General features: G+C 34.5%; 1 protein-coding gene across 2 annotated transcripts in view; it reads left to right on the top strand.

The window, feature by feature from the left end:
* LRRCC1 (leucine rich repeat and coiled-coil centrosomal protein 1) overlaps positions 1–15,148 on the top strand; it is a 47,416-nt gene extending 32,268 nt beyond the window's left edge. For both annotated transcript variants that reach the window (XM_049633217.1, XM_049633216.1), the window contains 8 exons: positions 1,573–1,774; positions 2,172–2,357; positions 3,103–3,277; positions 4,157–4,320; positions 7,735–7,943; positions 8,037–8,174; positions 11,853–11,988; positions 14,283–15,148. In XM_049633217.1, the coding sequence (XP_049489174.1) occupies positions 1,573–1,774; positions 2,172–2,357; positions 3,103–3,277; positions 4,157–4,320; positions 7,735–7,943; positions 8,037–8,174; positions 11,853–11,988; positions 14,283–14,405 (1,333 nt within the window). In that variant the 3' untranslated portion in view covers positions 14,406–15,148. The remainder of the gene's footprint in view (positions 1–1,572; positions 1,775–2,171; positions 2,358–3,102; positions 3,278–4,156; positions 4,321–7,734; positions 7,944–8,036; positions 8,175–11,852; positions 11,989–14,282) is intronic.
* The last annotated feature ends 2,189 nt before the right edge of the window (positions 15,149–17,337 follow it).

Below are 17,337 nucleotides of genomic sequence, written 5' to 3'. Positions count from 1 at the left end.
AAGCTTCTTGGTTCCTCCCTACCTTATTCACTTACCGAAAACTAGACTGATTGATCAGTGCTGAAGTCTGACAGAATTAGCTCATGGAAAATAGCATGTTTAGGTATGCATTAAAATCAGTCTTACAGAAAGAACTGATAGCTTAAAAACAAATAGGTGGCTTTATTGAGGTAAGAACTTATAATAATGAAGCTCATTTTGTATTTTTTCAAGCCCAACCAAAAGTCAGTCATTGTAGTAGAGAAAACTTTTTTTTTTTTAATTTTTTTTTTTAATGTTTATTTATTTTTGAGAGACAGAGACAGAGTGTGAGCAGGGGAGGGGCGGAGAGAGAGGGAGACACAGAATCTGAAGCAGGCTCCAGGCTCCGAGCTGTCAGCAAGGAGCCCAACGCGGGGCTCGAACTCAGTGTGTGAGGTCATGACCTGAGCTGAAGTCGGATGCTTAACCGACTGAGCCACCCAGGCGCCCCGAGAAAACTATTTTAATTGACCTCCAGGTAACTACCTGTTAAATTAATCAATAGCCTTTATTCCTCTGTAGTGCAGGAGTCAACAAACTTTTTCTTTGAAGGACCAGATAGAAAATATTTTAGGCTTTGCAGGCCATACCTAACTATATTTTTGTAGTAATAAAGTAGCCATAAGCAATATGTAAATGAATGGGCATGGCTATGTTCCAATAAAAGTTTATTTCCAAAAAAAAGAGTCTCCGGCCAGATTTGGTCCATCACTTATAGTTTGCCAGCCCTGCTCTGTGGAGTCCACAATAATTTGAACACTTGCAGCTAGTTATGTACTTACTGCCCTACCAGTTGAATTGTGTATTTGCATGAGTTAATTGTGTTTGTTACCAAACCTGTTTTGTTTTTGCCCTTATGTAAATGAAATTTTTACTGTATAAATTAAATTTTGATGCACCGGGGAAAATTGTCAACATGTGCAGGGGCAGAACGACTATAAAAGATGAGGGGGGAAATAATTGTAAAAATCTAAAATTTTGCACTTAGTTTCCTTCACAGATATCTTTTAACTTGTTGTTCTGATTTAAAGAAACCAAAACTAGAAATAATGGATTTTGTATTATGGGTTTGACTTATTCAGGAAAAATAGTGGAAAACTGTAAAGAATTAACTCATATTTAAATAAACTTGCCCTATATATCAAAAGACCAGTGAATACTTTCACACTTTAACTGATTTTTTTCTCTTAACCAACCACCAGTACCAGTCAGACTATATTAGTTGTATGTCACAGTTGTATGTCAAAGAAGATACAGTGAAGTAGAACTTGACTTCTACAAATGCACCTGAAGAATTTTAGAAATCATAAAATGATTCTGAACTATCTCAGTGAAGTTAAAATACAGCAGACCCCTTTTATCCCCATCACCACTGAATATATATAGTCTTTGTCTAACTACCATCCTCCGCTAGGTTGTTTTTGAAAGTGAGAAGCTGATTTTAAGTTAACAATAGAGAATATAGAATATTTAATAACTATTTAAACAGCCTTAAAGTTTTTCTTTGCAGATGAATAGCATCCTGCGATTTTTATTTGTATTTCATTCCAGGAAAGAACTTGAAACAAGGGAGTTTCTCAGTGATGCTGAGTTCCAAGAAGCCTTAGCTAAAGAAGTAGCTAAAGAAGAAAGAAAGCATGAACAAGATATAAAAGAGTACCAAGAAAAAATTGATACATTAAACCAACAGTATATGGATTTAGAAAATGAATTCCGTATTGCTTTAACTGTTGAAGCCAGAAGATTTAAAGATGTAAGAATTGGCATCTAGCTTTTTATTGAAAACAAAATCAGCAAGATATGGTTGGATGAGAGGACTACATTTTAGAATTCTAGCTTTATTTACATGTTGCCTCTATGATTTTAAGCAAATTACTTAAATTCTTAGAGCCTTAGTTTCTTCACAAAAATATAGCTACTCTTCAGTGCTGTTGCAAAAACTGAGTGAGATTATAAATGGTCAAGTAAAGACAGCACCGGAATAAGAATTGGGAAGCCTGAACTCTCCTATTTCTATAGAGCAGGGATTGGCAAACTAAAGACCCTAGGCCTATTTTTGTAAATAAAGTTTTATTAGAACACAGCCACAGAAACAAATAGTTTCTAAATATTTGGAGAACTGCTATTTATAATGCAATTTTGAAATATAGGTTAAAGATGGTTTTGAAAATGTTGCAACTGAGTTAGCAAAGAGCAAGCATGCTCTTGTTTGGGCTCAACGAAAAGAAAATGAATCTTCCTCTTTAATTAAAGATTTGACCTGTATGGTGAAGGAGCAAAAAACAAAACTTGCAGAAGTTTCGAAATTGAAACAGGAAACAGCAGCAAATTTACAGGTAAAACATTGAAACATTTTATTTCCTCTTTAATTTTTTATATCATAGTCTCATGTATATTGTGATGATTTTAATGCTAAGTATATATATGATGCATATGAGAAAAGTAATATAACTAGGAGATTAAACAATGATTTCACAGATTGTATTGCTTACACTAAAATGGTATTTAAATAAAATAAGTGAATTTAAGAACTGTACTTAGGTAAATAGGTTCCAGTTGTCTGTGATACAGCAGAAATTGTGATGGTGATACTCAGATGGTTGAGGTTCGGGAAATGGCACACAAATTGCTGATAGTCTTGTGGTGGTGATGGTTGTCTTTAGATAGACCTAGCTATAGTAATTCTTAAATTAACCTTTTTAGTGCTGTTGTCTCAGTTTTAAACATTAGCGGTATTTTGCCCAAGAAAACTTAATTCCAGAAAGTGACCTTTAGATTATTGATATAAATGCTGGGTGAGAAATTTTGAGTATTACATGTGTAGTTGCTCTTTTAAGATAACTGATATTAGAATAAAATTCAGCGTTCTTAAAGGAATAGTCCCTTAAAATTTGACTTTTTATTTTATGACGTACACTTATCTTAAAATGAAAACCTTTGTAATGTAAAATTTAGGAGCATTTGCTTTGTATTTGGTTAGATAACAATTTTTCTCCTAAAATGCAAAAAGTAAAAAATAGAGCACTTAAATGTAATACTGTGCTTTTTTTTTTTTTTTTGATGTTTTTTGGGGATATACAGAATCAAATCAACACCCTTGAAATCTTGATTGAAGATGACAAGCAGAAGAGTATTCAAATAGAACTTCTCAAGCATGAAAAAGTCCAGCTCATTTCTGAGCTAGCCGCCAAGGAATCACTAATTTATGGTTTAAGGACAGAAAGAAAAGTATGGGGGCATGAGCTGGCACAACAAGGTAAAATTTTCAAAGGGAAAATAGCTCATTCTTCTAAACCAACAATTCTGGGTATTGATGAGAGAAACAAGCGCTCATTAATTCTGCCTAAGACATACCAAAAAAAGGCAACACTTTATATGGAAGGATAAGTAAGCATTTGCCAGCCAAACAGCCAAATGAAATGCCTAAGATGTGAAATAGTTTATTACACTAGGTAGGAAGTTACAGCTCTGATTTTTTTCTTAATTTTGGTTTTCTTCCCAACATAATTTGGTTACTTTTCTGATCAGGTATACATTTACAGTGCTTCAACTAACTAAGTCATTGAAATAATTCTTACACAATTATTTTAAATTATTTGTATAGTATGCAGTATTCATGTTTTTTCCTAAAAATTTGGTAACACTTTTGTTATACATAGAGAAATGTGAGAATAGTGTATGAATGAAAACCACTTTAGGTGTAGGTATATTTACTCTTAGTCTCCTTTCTTTTCCAATCACTAAAGCAAGAGATAGACACTGTTTTATGGCCTTCATAGATTACAAATTATGAATAGCTAGATGTTGGTCTTAGTGGAGAATTGCTCATTTGTCCATTCCATATAAGAATCTTTAATATGATTGTTTGAATGTCATAAGTTGATCAATTAAATATCACATGTCTGAGTTACTTGTTTTTGATTTGTGGCTTTAGGTTTTCCAAATAGCCACAGGTGTTTAAAGGGCCTTTTGGTTCTTTTCCTGTTTCCTTTTATATTATGCTTTATGTATTTTGGGTTTTTATTCAGTTTTTATTTTTATTTACTTTTTATTTACATTGTTAAATTAGATATTCATAAAATACAAATCCTCCAAGATCTTTAAAAGTTTGTAACTCATGATGTTTATTTCTCAGGATCGTCTCTAGCCTTAAATCGTGGCAAATTAGAGGCTCAAAATGAAAGTTTATGTAGAGAGAATGAGTCTCTGAGAAAGGCAAATGAACGTGATAATGATGCATTAAGAATTAAGTGCAAAATCATAGAAGACCAAACTGAAACCATTGGAAAATTAAAAGTTGTAAGTTTGATACTTTATTTTGGGAAAAGAGCATGTGGCACTTTTGTAAATCTGTGGATCAGAGTATCGAATAAATATCTGTCTCAGTGAATCCCAACTGTTGTGGAATTTGGGACAGATTATCAGATGTTTCCTTATGTAATCTATGCCCTTTGCCTTTTAAAATGACTGTATGGCCTTTATTAACTTTAAATTACTTTTACCTCAGAATTTTATGGGATGTTATCATGGTCCTGTGAAATAACTGAAAATAATGTCATTAAAGGGTTAGGAATCTTAAGAAAATTAATGTTTTATATGTTTAAAATATCCATTTAGAGCACTGTTTAGAATTTTCTAATATTGCTAAATTCTGAAAATTGTGACAAAACCCAACTATTCTGTATTTAAAAGTAGAAATAGTTTGTAAAACTATGCTTGTTCCCAGGGGAAACCATTTCACCTTCTTCTCCAATATGGCATATCTTAATAGAGAATACTACTAGGTTCACTTGTTTCAAAGTATGTTACATGAAAATTTTCCAGAGAAATTTTTTGAAATTTATCTTGAGTACTGAATCAAATTTGATCTCCAAAATTTTCTTCTAGAGATTATCTCTTAAAGTGTAAAACTGAGCCTGGCTGGCTCAGTGGGTTAAGTGTTCAACTCTTGATTTCAGCTCAAATCATAATCTCAGGGTTCGTGAGATTGAGCCCTGCATTGGGCTCCACACTAACAGTGAGGAGCCTGCTTGGGATTCTCTCTCTCCCTCTCCCTCTCTTTCTGCCCCTCCTCCACTCACACATGTGTTCTCTCTCTCTCTCTCTCTCTCTCTCTCTCTCTCTCAAAATAAATATTTTTTTAAAAAGTGTAAAAACTGAGAAAGGAGTATTTAAAAAACTTCTAAATGAGATTATCACCCATTAAAAGTAACAACTCGTTCTTCAGAGTAGCTATAACTGCCTAACATTTAATTTTCTTTTTCTTAGTCATTTTTAAGAAACTCCTTGAGAACTTGACTTTATCAAGTACAGAAAATAAATCTGTATCACCATGTTGCTATATCCTTAGCTAGGTTTAGGCCATGAATGCCTGAATTGTATCATTCTAAGCAATTACATTGTTGTTCACTCCATTGAAATTTGGTTTCAGTATATCCAAAATTTCAAATATATCTGTGATACATGCCAACTTGCAGTGAAAATTATTGAAATTTTTTAGCAGTAAGCCTTTTTTCTTGTTTTAAAATTCTAGCCAAACATATTTTCCTTTGAGTTAAGCTAAGTATGAAACAGAAAGACTTGTGATTTGCTTTTTAAATTTCACAAAGCAAGGCAGGGGATACTATGGGTACAAGACATTGATCTGACAAAGCTACTTCTACAGAAGACTACTGCCTTCTTGTCAGTCTCAGAGCAGGAAGGAAATGACTAGTAATGAATGATACAGTGGAGCCAAAACACTGTTGAGTTTTAGTTTTAGAGTTTTGGTTTTAAAAAAAAAGTTCAGATTTTTCAACCCATCATTCTTTTCCCATAACTTACTACATTTACTTTACAGAACACTGCAGAGCCTCACAGGTGTGAGTATTAGGGTGCTTTCCCACCAACCATGTAACAGAGAGAGATAGTTAGGCATAATTTCTTTCAGCAGTAAATTCATCTAAAACCGATAATGACCTTTATCTATTGTTAAGTTGGATGTTCATTGAATAGAAAACCTTCAGGTCTTTTAAAGTTTGTCACTGATCGTGTTGTTTCTCAGGATTTTCTCTAGCCCAAAATCATGGGAAATTAGTGGCTCATATTGAAAGTTTAGAGAGAGAGAACAAGTCTCTGCAAAAGGCAAATGAACCTGATACTGATGTTTGATGTTTTGGAGTGTGATATTTTCAATTAAATGGAATCTATAGTTAGCTTCTGACTATGGAAATCAGAAGCAGAAGTTTTTTTAAAAATTCTGTTTCTGCCCCATATATTATTTTGGTATTTTTCAGTATATCTGGGTCATAGTACTCTCTGATGCTGCAATGTTTATCATTCTTTTTGATTAATAGGGTTATTTCATAATAATTTTTTATAGCTTTTGTGAACTCCCATAACATATGTCAAGACTGCTCACTCTTAGTGCTTCAGAGAGTCAGGGGGACAAAATAAACAATTCATGACTTTTTTGCAAATGTTGGTCAAGACTAGGAGACTACCCAACATCTTTGCTTAGATTTTTGCATATGTAACACACTGAGGAATTGAACTGCATTGTTTATAATTCTTATGAATATATACTTAAATTGGCCTTTCCCAGTATTTGTGTGTTTGCCTCCATCTTCTTCCCAAAAGGAAAAAAGGCAAGGTGGAGTGGGGCAGAGGAAAAAATAAGAACTGCCAATTTCATCTTTTCTCACTTACAGAGACTGATACCAGTAGTCGGTATGTAGCAGACTGTTCCAGACATCCAGGCATGCCCCCACAAAGCAAAGAAATAGTCATTGGAATAAATCACCTATAGGAAGCCTAATCCCTGCAGACATTTAACGCTGCCTAAGGTGGTTTTGATCTTTCATTATCCTCTGATTTGTAGTATGCACACACAGGATAAAGTCTGGCTCATGGTATAGAAGATAGCATAAAAAGTTTGGGGAGATGTAAACCCTGTTCTTATGTGACATTTTAATAGTGATAAAATCATGCTTTGTTTTGAGGTAAAGCATTTATTTGCTCATCCTGATGCAGAAAGCACTTCTGTTGAATATAGTAGAAATAGCAGTTTAATTAGTGCCACACATGTACTGTGCATATCAGTCTTTGCTGTATCTGTCATCCACCTAGAGTTTTCTTTTTCTTTCTGTCATGCAAACATTTTTTCAAATGCAAAATTACAGTAATTGAAAATTTTTATTGTGCCGCTTTTCCTTCTCCATGATTGATAATTGCTAACTTACTAAAATAAAAAGTGTAAAGGGCATAAGAATTTTATCTTCCTTTTTCTTTTTTTTTTGTAATTTTTTAATGTTTATTGGTTTTTGAGAGAGACAGAGCATGAATAGGGGAGGGGCAGAGAGAGAGAGAGGGAGACATAGAATCTGACTGAAGCAGGCTTCAGGCTCTGAGCTGTCAGCAGAGCCTGACGTAGGGCTCGAACCCACAAACTATGAGATCATGATCTGAGCAGAAGTCAGACACTTAACTGACTAAGCCACCCAGGTGCCCCTAGAATTTTATCTTTCTTAATAGCACTTAAAACAAAGTAGTAGTGATGTTTCTTGTTGATTGTTATTAAAAAATGTCCTGTAAATCTTTTTGAAAACACTTAGTGAATATTCAGTTTATTTTTTAATCTGTAGTTTTTAGAATCATTTTAAACCATTAAATCCAAATAGAAAATGAGACATCTGGGTTAATAAAAATAAAGGGCTGTTTTTTTGTTTCTCTAAGTGTGTACAAGAAAAAGAAGAACAAATCAAAGTATTACAAGAAAAGATTATTGAAATACAAAAATGTACCCAAGAACAACTTGATGAAAAATCTTTACAACTGGATGACGTAATTGAAAAACTGGAAAGACACAATGAAAGAAAAGAAAAACTAAAACAGCAGTTGAAAATAAAGGAATTAGAACTTGAAGAAATTAGAAAAGCTTATAGGTATTATATAGTATTTCCTATTGAGAAATAAAATGTGGCTTAATAGTTTCATATAACTAATTTTATTTTTTAAATTATTTCTTTTTGTATTAGTACACTTAGTCAGAAGTGGCATGATAAAGGAGAGCTTCTAAGTCATCTGGAAATGCAAGTAAAAGAAGTAAAAGAAAAATTTGAAGACAAGGAAAAGAAACTTAAAGCGGAAAGAGACAAAAGTATTGAACTACAAAAGTAAGTCCTAAAATATGTGGGAGATCTTTCTCTTTTTTTTTTTTTTATTTATTTTTTTAATATGAAATTTACTGTCAAATTGGTTTCCATAAAACACCCAGTGCTCATCCCAACAGGTGCCCTCTTCAATGCCCATCACCCACTTTCCCCTCCCTCCCACCCCCCATCAACCCTCAGTTTATTCTCAGTTTTTACGAGTCTCTTACGGTTTGGCTCCCTCCCTCTCTAACTTTTTTTTCCCCTTCCCCTCCCCCATGGTCTTCTGTTAAGTTTCTCAGGATCCACGTAAGAGTGAAAACATATGGTATCTGTCTTTCCCTGTATGCCTTATTTCACTTAGCATCACACTCTCCAGTTCCATCCACGTTGCTACAAAAGGCCATATTTCATTCTTTCTCATTGCCAAGTAGTATTCCATTGTATATATAAACCACAACTTCTTTATCCATTCATCAGTTGATGGACATTTAGGCTCTTTCCATAATTTGGTTATTGTTGAAAGTGCTGCTATAAACATTGGGGTTCATGTGCCCCTATGCATCAGCACTCCTGTATCCCTTGGGTAAATTCCTAGCAGTGCTATTGCTGCGTCATAGGGTAGATCTATTTTTAACTGTTTGAGGAACCTTCACACTGTTTTCCAGAGCGGCTGCACCAGTTTGCATTCTCACCAATAGTGCAAGAGGGTTCCCGTTTCTCCACATCCTCTCCAGCATCTATAGTCTTCTGATTTGTTCATTTTAGCCACTCTGACTGGCGTGAGGTGATATCTCAGTGTGGTTTTGACTTGTATTTCCCTGATGATGAGGAGTGACATTGAGCATCTTTTCATGTGCCTGTTGGCCATCTGGATGTCTTCTTTAGAGAAGTGTCTGTTCATGTCTTCTGCCCATTTGTTCACTGGATTATTCGTTTTTCAGGTGTGGAGTTTGGTGAGTTCTTTATAGATTTTGGATACTAGCCCTTTGTCCAATATGTCATTTGCAAATATCTTTTCCCATTCCATCGGTTGTCTTTTAGTTTTGTTGATTGTTTCCTTTGCAGTGCAGAAGTTTTTTATCTTGATGAGGTCCCAATAGTTCATTTCTGCTTTTAATTCCCTTGCCTTTGGAGATGTGTCAAGTAAGAAATTGCTGCGGCTGAGGTCAGAGAGGTTTTTTCCTTTCTCCTCTAGGGTTTTGATAGTTTTCTGTCTCACATTCAGGTCCTTCATCCATTTTGAGTTTATTTTTGTGAATGGTATAAGCAAGTGATCTGGTTTCATTCTTCTGCATGTTGCTGTCCAGTTCTCCCAGCACCATTTGTTAAAGAGACTGTCTTTTTTCCATTGGATGTTCTTTCCTGCTTTGTCAAAGATCAGTTGGCCATACTTTTGTGGGTCTAGTTCTGGGGTTTCTATTCTATTCCTTTGGTCTATGTGTCTGTTTTTGTGCCAATACCATGCTGTCTTGATGATTACAGCTTTGCAGTAGAGGCTAAAGTCTAGGATTGTGTTGCCTCTGTGGGAGATCTTTTGATGTAAACACTGAATTGGGATGGGTGAGATGTAAAAAGCATATGTAAATGTATTTATGTGTATATATGGCTTGTATGAGTTATTTGGTACTTAGTGCCTAACACATAGTAGTAATTGTTGGGTGAATATTTTTTTTTATGACTGTGATTATTTTCAAACTGATTGAAAAATCTAGTGATATTTTTGGCTCTTCTGTGTGGAGTTTAGAATGGGCAGTCCCTTAACTACCAGGGGCAGTGAACTCCTGAAGAAGCTAGAACGGATTTCAGTAGCAGGCCTGCACAAACTGAGGATGAGAGCTAATTTGAAAGAAGGGGAAGAAAATGTATACCTGGGTGCCATCGGTGTGTAGATTTTATGAAATCCCATAGAGGAAATGAAGGCTTCACCTTGTAAACTATGTAACTGGACTTCTTAAAATAATTTATAAAGTTGGCTGCCTTGAAAAATAGGTAACACAGTTTAATGATCAGTTAAACTCTGGTCAGGATTAAAGAGTGGTATGGATAAACAGCAAAATCTCATGTAGGGGTCAGTTCCCATTATATCAAATCTAATAGAACCTGGAATTTGATTTCTTATATTTTAACTCAGTGTAAATGGAAAAGGTTTTGACTGACAGTAGTGTCTTGTTTGTCTGCTAATGGACCCTGCTCCACTTTGCTTTCAACCAGCACTAATACAGGGACTTTGGCTTGGAACCTGTTGAAATTTTCTCTCCTGCCTGTCACAATTGGGAGTCTCTTATATCCTGAAAGAAATAATCATTTCCTATAAATAGCAGTTCCTAAAGTTAATATAAATCATAAAGCCTGACAGTTTTCAAAATCTCTTATATTGCATTGTTTGTCATGTTGTTAATAGCAAAACAGTAAAGACCTGATTGTATACATTAATGCTTTTATGCATTGTAGACTAAGATTAGTATGTAAGATAGAAGATTTTTAACTTAATAGAATTTTAATAAAAACAGATATTATTTATATAGCCTTTTATAATACATAAATTGGGGTGCCTGGCTGGCTCAGTCAGAAGAGCATGTGACTCGTGATCTTGGGGTTGTGGGTTTGAGCCCCATATTGGATATAGAGATCACTTAAATAAATAAATTTTTTAAAAAATACATAATTGGTTTTTTTCTTATATCTTATTTTGCAACCAACAATAATTCTGTGAGGTTGGCAGAACAGGTAGGATTATCCTGTTTGTATAGTTTAAAAAACTTAAAAGCAGAGTTTTGTGACTTGCCCTTAAGTCATACAGCTACTAAGGGTTGCTTGCATCTGGGAACATAAGAAAGACTTGATTCACGGACCCAGTGTTCAGTCTGTTACTATGGGCTATGCCAAAAGCAGAAAATATGTTCATTGTGGACTTAACTTTTTTAAATGAAATTATTCATACTTAATATAAAGGAATTGGTTTTTTGCCTCTGAGAAACTTATAGCACTAAAATTTTGTGAATACAGTACTGTTTAATGTGTTTATTAACACAGGGTTTTATCTGTTAAACATTAGCATAGAAAAGTCAGATCTACATGTTCATAAACCTAAACCTGCCTATAACGTACACTTCTCAAATTATCACACTACAAACACATAGAGAAAAAAATTGATAGCAATCATCTATGAATGTGCTTATATATCATACCATGAGACTCAAAATAAATGGGAACCAGAGTACTCTGACTTTTAGAGGATAAAAGGGTAACAAATTTTCATTGATGTTATCCTGCCCTGTTCTGTTACTAACAGATTCTGCTGGGTGAACTACTTATGTCTTTTATTACCCAGGATACCTTCTTCTATTTAATGGAGTTATATATACTTCCATTAAAATGTGAATGTAAGATGGGGTGCCTGGGTGGTTCAGTTGGTTAAGCATCTGACTCGATTTCTGCTCAGGTCATGATCTCACAGTTTGTGAGATCAAGCCCCATGTCGGGCTCTGTGCTTACAGCATAGAGCCTGCTTGGGATTCCCTCTCTCCCTCTCTCTGCCCCTCTCCCATGCACGTGCTCTCTCTCTCTCTCTCTCTCTCTCTCTCAATAAAAATAAATAAACATTTTTTAAAAAGTGAATGTAAGAGCTGCCATCTAAGAAGAAAAGAAATCCTAATTTTTATAAACAAAGATAATATGGTTTTTGTGCTTTTTTTTAAGGGATGCGGTGGAAAAGCTTCATAGTATGGATGATGCCTTTAAAAAACAAGTTGATGCAATTGTTGAAGCTCATCAAGCTGAGATAATACAACTAGCAAGTGAAAAGCAGAAATACATTGATTCTGCAAATTTCAAGGTACTATTAATAAAATTTGCTTTGATAATCAGTATTAAATTATTATAGCTAAATAAATTATATCTTTGAGAATTATAAAGAGAAAAGGCACTATGATTTAATGACTGAATAGATATGAAGAATGTTGCCAAAACTATTGTGCAATCAGGCCAAAATGCTAGTAATACTTAGACTAGTTGTAGAATTCTAAGGAAACCAAAATTAGAAGTTTGATTCTGATGTGCACCTGCTGCATGATCTCTGAATAAAAATTGACGTATTCCTGATCAGTCTCATATGGAAGCACCTTTGGTTACACATAGGCAGGGTAAGGATGTGAATAAGTACAATTCATCACTACCTTGGAAATAACTCCCAAGATGTGTTTTGTTAATTAGGGTTTAAGACTATCTTTGATAATCTTGAATGATATTTAATATCATCGACAGGAATTTTAGGTGTTATTAAATCAGAAGCAACATCAGAATCACCTTATAGAGCTTGTTGGTTTTGTTTTGTTTTTTAATATTTATTTTGAGAGCGAGTGCACATATGCTAGTTGGGGAGGGGCAGAAAGAGGAGCCCAAGCAGGCTCCATGCTCAGCACAGAGCCTGATGCAGGGCTTGATCTCAAGACTACGAGATCACCACTTGAGCTGATATCAAGAGTAGAATGCAGGGGCGCCTGGGTGGCTCAGTGGGTTAAGTGTCCGACTCTTGGTTTCCGCTTAGGTCATGATCTCACGGTTTGTGACCTCGAGCCCCATGTCAAGCTCCGTGCTGACAGTGCAGAGCCTGCTTAGGATTCTCTCTCTTCCTCTTTATCTGCCCTTCCCCCTCTCACTTTCTCTGTCTCTCTCAAAAATAAATAAAAAAAAAAAGGTAGAGCACTTAACTTACTGAGCCACCCAGATGCCCCTAGAGCTTTTTAATAATACATATGCATGAGCTTCCGCCCCCCCCCCCTCCGAGACTTTGATTTCCTAAGTCTCTTGTATTTTAGTTAGACCCAGTTATTTTAAAACTCAGCAGGTAACACCTGTTTGGTTTGATATGTCCCCTCTTTTGAGACCTACTAGATCAGTGGAACAGTTGTAAATTTCCATTTTTCCTTGATTTTGAAGTGGCAATAAGAAAGTGAGATACCTGTACGAATAGAGACTCAGAAACCAGTGACTGGGAAAGAGTTCATAAACAGAAAGAGTGACTCCATATAATTATTACAGTTGTGTGATTAGGTGACATTACCCTCAGGAGTCTATGTGCAAAGAAGGAAGCAACAAGGTCTTTGGAAATAATGAATAAGGAAGTATAACTTGTTCAAAATGTAGTTCTTTATTTTATTTCATGTCAACAGATGTTTCAGAAGTTTTCTTTAAAATCTACCAAGTTTAACAGGGGTGTATCAGGTAATACCAAATAAAACCTAAGATTAGGCCCTTAGTTGAAAGGGAAATAATAAGTTTGATATTGGACCTCTAGTGCCGATGACTTAATAATATCAAAGAGATGTGTCTGTTTGAGAGTTAGAGAAATGGCACCAGAGCTTAAATGTTATAATCATGAAAACATTGTAAATTATCACATGAATATAATTTAAATTAGGAGAAATACTAATTTTCTCAGGGAAAAAAAATTAGGAAATCTATATTAGAGATTAGGAAGAGGGAGATAAACAGAAAGGAATGGTCATATTGATAGTACTGTCAGGAATGTTGTATCATAGGAGAATTTCAAGCAGAAATTAGTAGGATCAAATACAAAGAATCCTAGGAGAATATTGGTTAGGAAGAAATGATAAAATTATCTTTCAAAAAGATGGTAATTTATAACCCACAGCAATTTTAGAAATGAGATAGACTAAATTAAAGCATTTCTTTAGGAAGGGAGGTTATTTGTTTTGAAAGTTTATAAGGAACTGATATTTTACTTGAACTCATGATTCCTTATTCATACGTAGTACAGGACAGTGGAAAGATTAAGTCAAAAGAATGGTTTCTGTCCATATACGCTACTGAGAAGCTGTATAACTTGAACAAATTTTCTAAGCTCTAAAATAGAGTTAAAATAAATGCCTATGTGCTCATCACAAGCACCCATGAGATATAGACAATATACATGTAAGTACTTTGTGTACAGTATACACATTGATTTCCCTATTAGTATTTGAACAAGTTACATTTTACTAACCTCGTTGCTTTAAATGAATACCACAAGTTACAAAATTGAAGAGAGTAAAGTGTTGACTTTTTGTTTCAGAATACATTTTTAAAATATATTTTCTTTAAAAAAAGTGAATTTATATGTTGATTTAGGTTCATCTAGTTGAAGAAGAAATGCGTGAACTTCTGCAAGAAACATGCAAGAACAAAAAAGCAATGGAAGAAAAAATTAAGCAACTTGCTTTTGCTCTAACTGAAATTCAGCGAGAAATGTGATGTTTCTGAGAATGAATTTAATTGAAATGGAACAGCAGACCTATTGTAAAAATGATTAAATATTGTAATAGTAGTAACTGCTACGACTTTGAAATGTCTCTTTGTACACATTTCATTCTGATTATATTTTAAAAGACTTTTGATCAAGTATTTTTCAATTGTATCTGTAGGTTTCTATAATAAATTGTTGATAATATGTGTATTAGAAAAACCTATCAACCAGATTTATGACACTTTCTTGTTTCTGTGCTATATATACATTGTTTGGCAATTACACATTTGCCTACAAATATGTAAATAGAAATTAAGATTAGTATTTAGACTATATGAGGTAAAATATTTTCATCATTGTTGTTACATTATTGTGTTGATGAAAAACTAATATATATATTGGTCATCCTTTAGTTGATATAGCTCCATTTTTTTCGTAAGTGTAGCTGAAAAGCTTTGAAGTCTGTATGATAAAGATGTGGCATTCTTAACAAAGCACAGGTAACCATCTCCACATCACTCATAATGACCCCTTTTTTAGAATGCATATGACTTTTTCATTAAAGATTATACTTAAGGTTTTATGAACATTGTCTGTTCCTCAGCAGCAACACTACTGTTCCATGCTCATTTTCCCTTCTAATCACTGTATATAAAAGAATTCTTATTTTAACTTTTGTCATCTCTTATGCTCCTATGCATGCAGAAAAAGGAAAAAACCTAAATACTATTTCTAAAAGAAAGAATATTTTGAACTAACAGCCACTGAAGTAAGTTTTAAAAATTAAATGCAATCAGAAAAAAATGCAAATGCTTCTAAAAGAGAGGGCTCCATTTCATTAGAGGCAAGATTCCTACTGAAATCTGTGGGACAACATCAAGCATACAAACATGCACAATGAGGTCAGGAGGAAAAATAATGGCTGACAATTTCCTAAATTTGATGAAAAAGATTAACCTACAGATCCAAGATCTTCAGTAAAAGCCAGGATAAACACAAAGAGAACCACACCTGGGAACTATAGTCAAACTCTTGGGAAATTCTTGAAAGCAGCAAGAAAATACGATTCATGTAGAGGAACGATTGACTGCTCATCAGAAGCAGTAGAGGCCAGAGGGCAGTCAGTCACACAGTTGATATGGGAAGAAGAGGAACTGTCAATCAAAAATTTTATATCCAGCAAAACTCTCAAGATAAATGCAAAATAATGGCATTCCCAGACAATTGATAGAATTTATTGCTAGCCAACCCACCTTAAAAGAAATGTTCAATTTCTAAAAGGCTGAAAGGAAGTGATACCAGACATTAACTTAAACCCACTGGAAGAAATGAAGACTATTGGGAACAATAAACATGTAGGTAAGTTTCTTTTTTTTTTTTTTTTTTTTTTTAAGTTTATTCATTTTGAGAGAGAGCTAGAGAGCAAGCGGGGAGAGGGGCAGAGAGAATACCAAGCAAGCTCTGTGCTGTCAGCGCAGAGCCCGATGCAGGGCTTAAACCCATGAACTGTGAGATCATGACCTGAGTCAACGTCAAGAGTTGGACACTTAACTGACTGAGCCACTCAGGCATCCCTGTGGGTAAGTTTTCATAGGACTATATAAATACATTTTTTCTTCTGTTAATTAAAAGACATTTATGGCAATAATTGTAACACTATATTGAATTTACAGCATATATATTGGGATATGTGTGACAAAAAAACACAAAGTTGGGAGGAAATACAGCCATACTCGAGTTTATTTTGTCAGATTAATCTAAAGATGACTGATAAATTAAAATGCATATTGTAATTCCTACAACAGCCATTAAGAAAACCCAAACATTATTCCTGAAAAATCAGAGTAGGTTCCACTTCTGGAATGGCAGTGCAAGGAACTCTGTGGACCTGGTTTACAGCCACAGCTGGTGAAAAGTATTTTAAAACACCCATTTAAAGTCTGAAAATTTTCCTATGAGCATGCAGCAAATGAAACATTTCTTTAAGAAAATTTACTAAATCCCCATAAGAACAGCAAAAGCTTACAATAGATTCCTTAAAATGCCCAGTTTTTATAAAAAAAAAATACATAAGACATACAAAGAAATAGAAAAGTGGAACTGATACACAGTATAAAGGAAAAGTAGTTGCAAGGGGACCCAGATGTTAGCCTTAAAAAGGACTTCAAAGCAACCACCATATATTCAAAGGACTAAAGGAAACCATGCTTTAAAAGTAAAGTAAGGTATGTTAACAGTGCTCACCAATAGTAGATACACAAATATTTTTAAATTAACGATTTTACTATAGGGTCTCTACAGTGCATTTGAACTGGCAGAAGTATCTGTGAACTTTGAGGTTGATGGAGATTATCTGAAGAAGAGAAAAAACCTGAGGGAAAATAAGCAGAACCTCAGAAACATGGATTGCATGAAGTGCACCAACGTACAGCGAAGTACCAAAGGAGAGGGGAGAGACATGAGTGATCTATATAAATTCTAAATAAGATATATATAAAATGTAACTAACCTATATATTAGAAGAAATAATGGTTCTAAGCTTGTCAAACTTTATGACAATCAGAAATTTATACCCCCAAGAAGCTAACTTCAAGTGGGAAAAGTTGATGACAGCCACTACCCAGAGTAAAAATATTAAAATTGAAAGAAATGTGAGGAGTCCACAAATATTTCAAGTTAAACAGCAACTTCTAAATCTATGAGTCAAATAAGAAATCACAAAGAAAAGGTGTGATAGAGAAATGGGCTCCATATTGACCCATGATCGGTGTATGTGGAGGCCAGGGCTGTGTGGGGAGCGGAGGTTTGCATAGGTAAGATTCAAAGATCAGAGGTTTAAAAAATCATTTGGCTTTCTGAAGTATGGAGCCCAAGAAGGACTGCCTATACTGTAACCTATCTCTGGATCCAAAATCTTTTTGCCCACAGTTTTATCGAGAT

This window comes from Panthera uncia, chromosome F2 (genome assembly GCF_023721935.1).
Source record: "Panthera uncia isolate 11264 chromosome F2, Puncia_PCG_1.0, whole genome shotgun sequence".
Taxonomy (NCBI): domain Eukaryota; kingdom Metazoa; phylum Chordata; class Mammalia; order Carnivora; family Felidae; genus Panthera; species Panthera uncia.
This window is presented reverse-complemented; position numbering and strand designations above follow the sequence as displayed.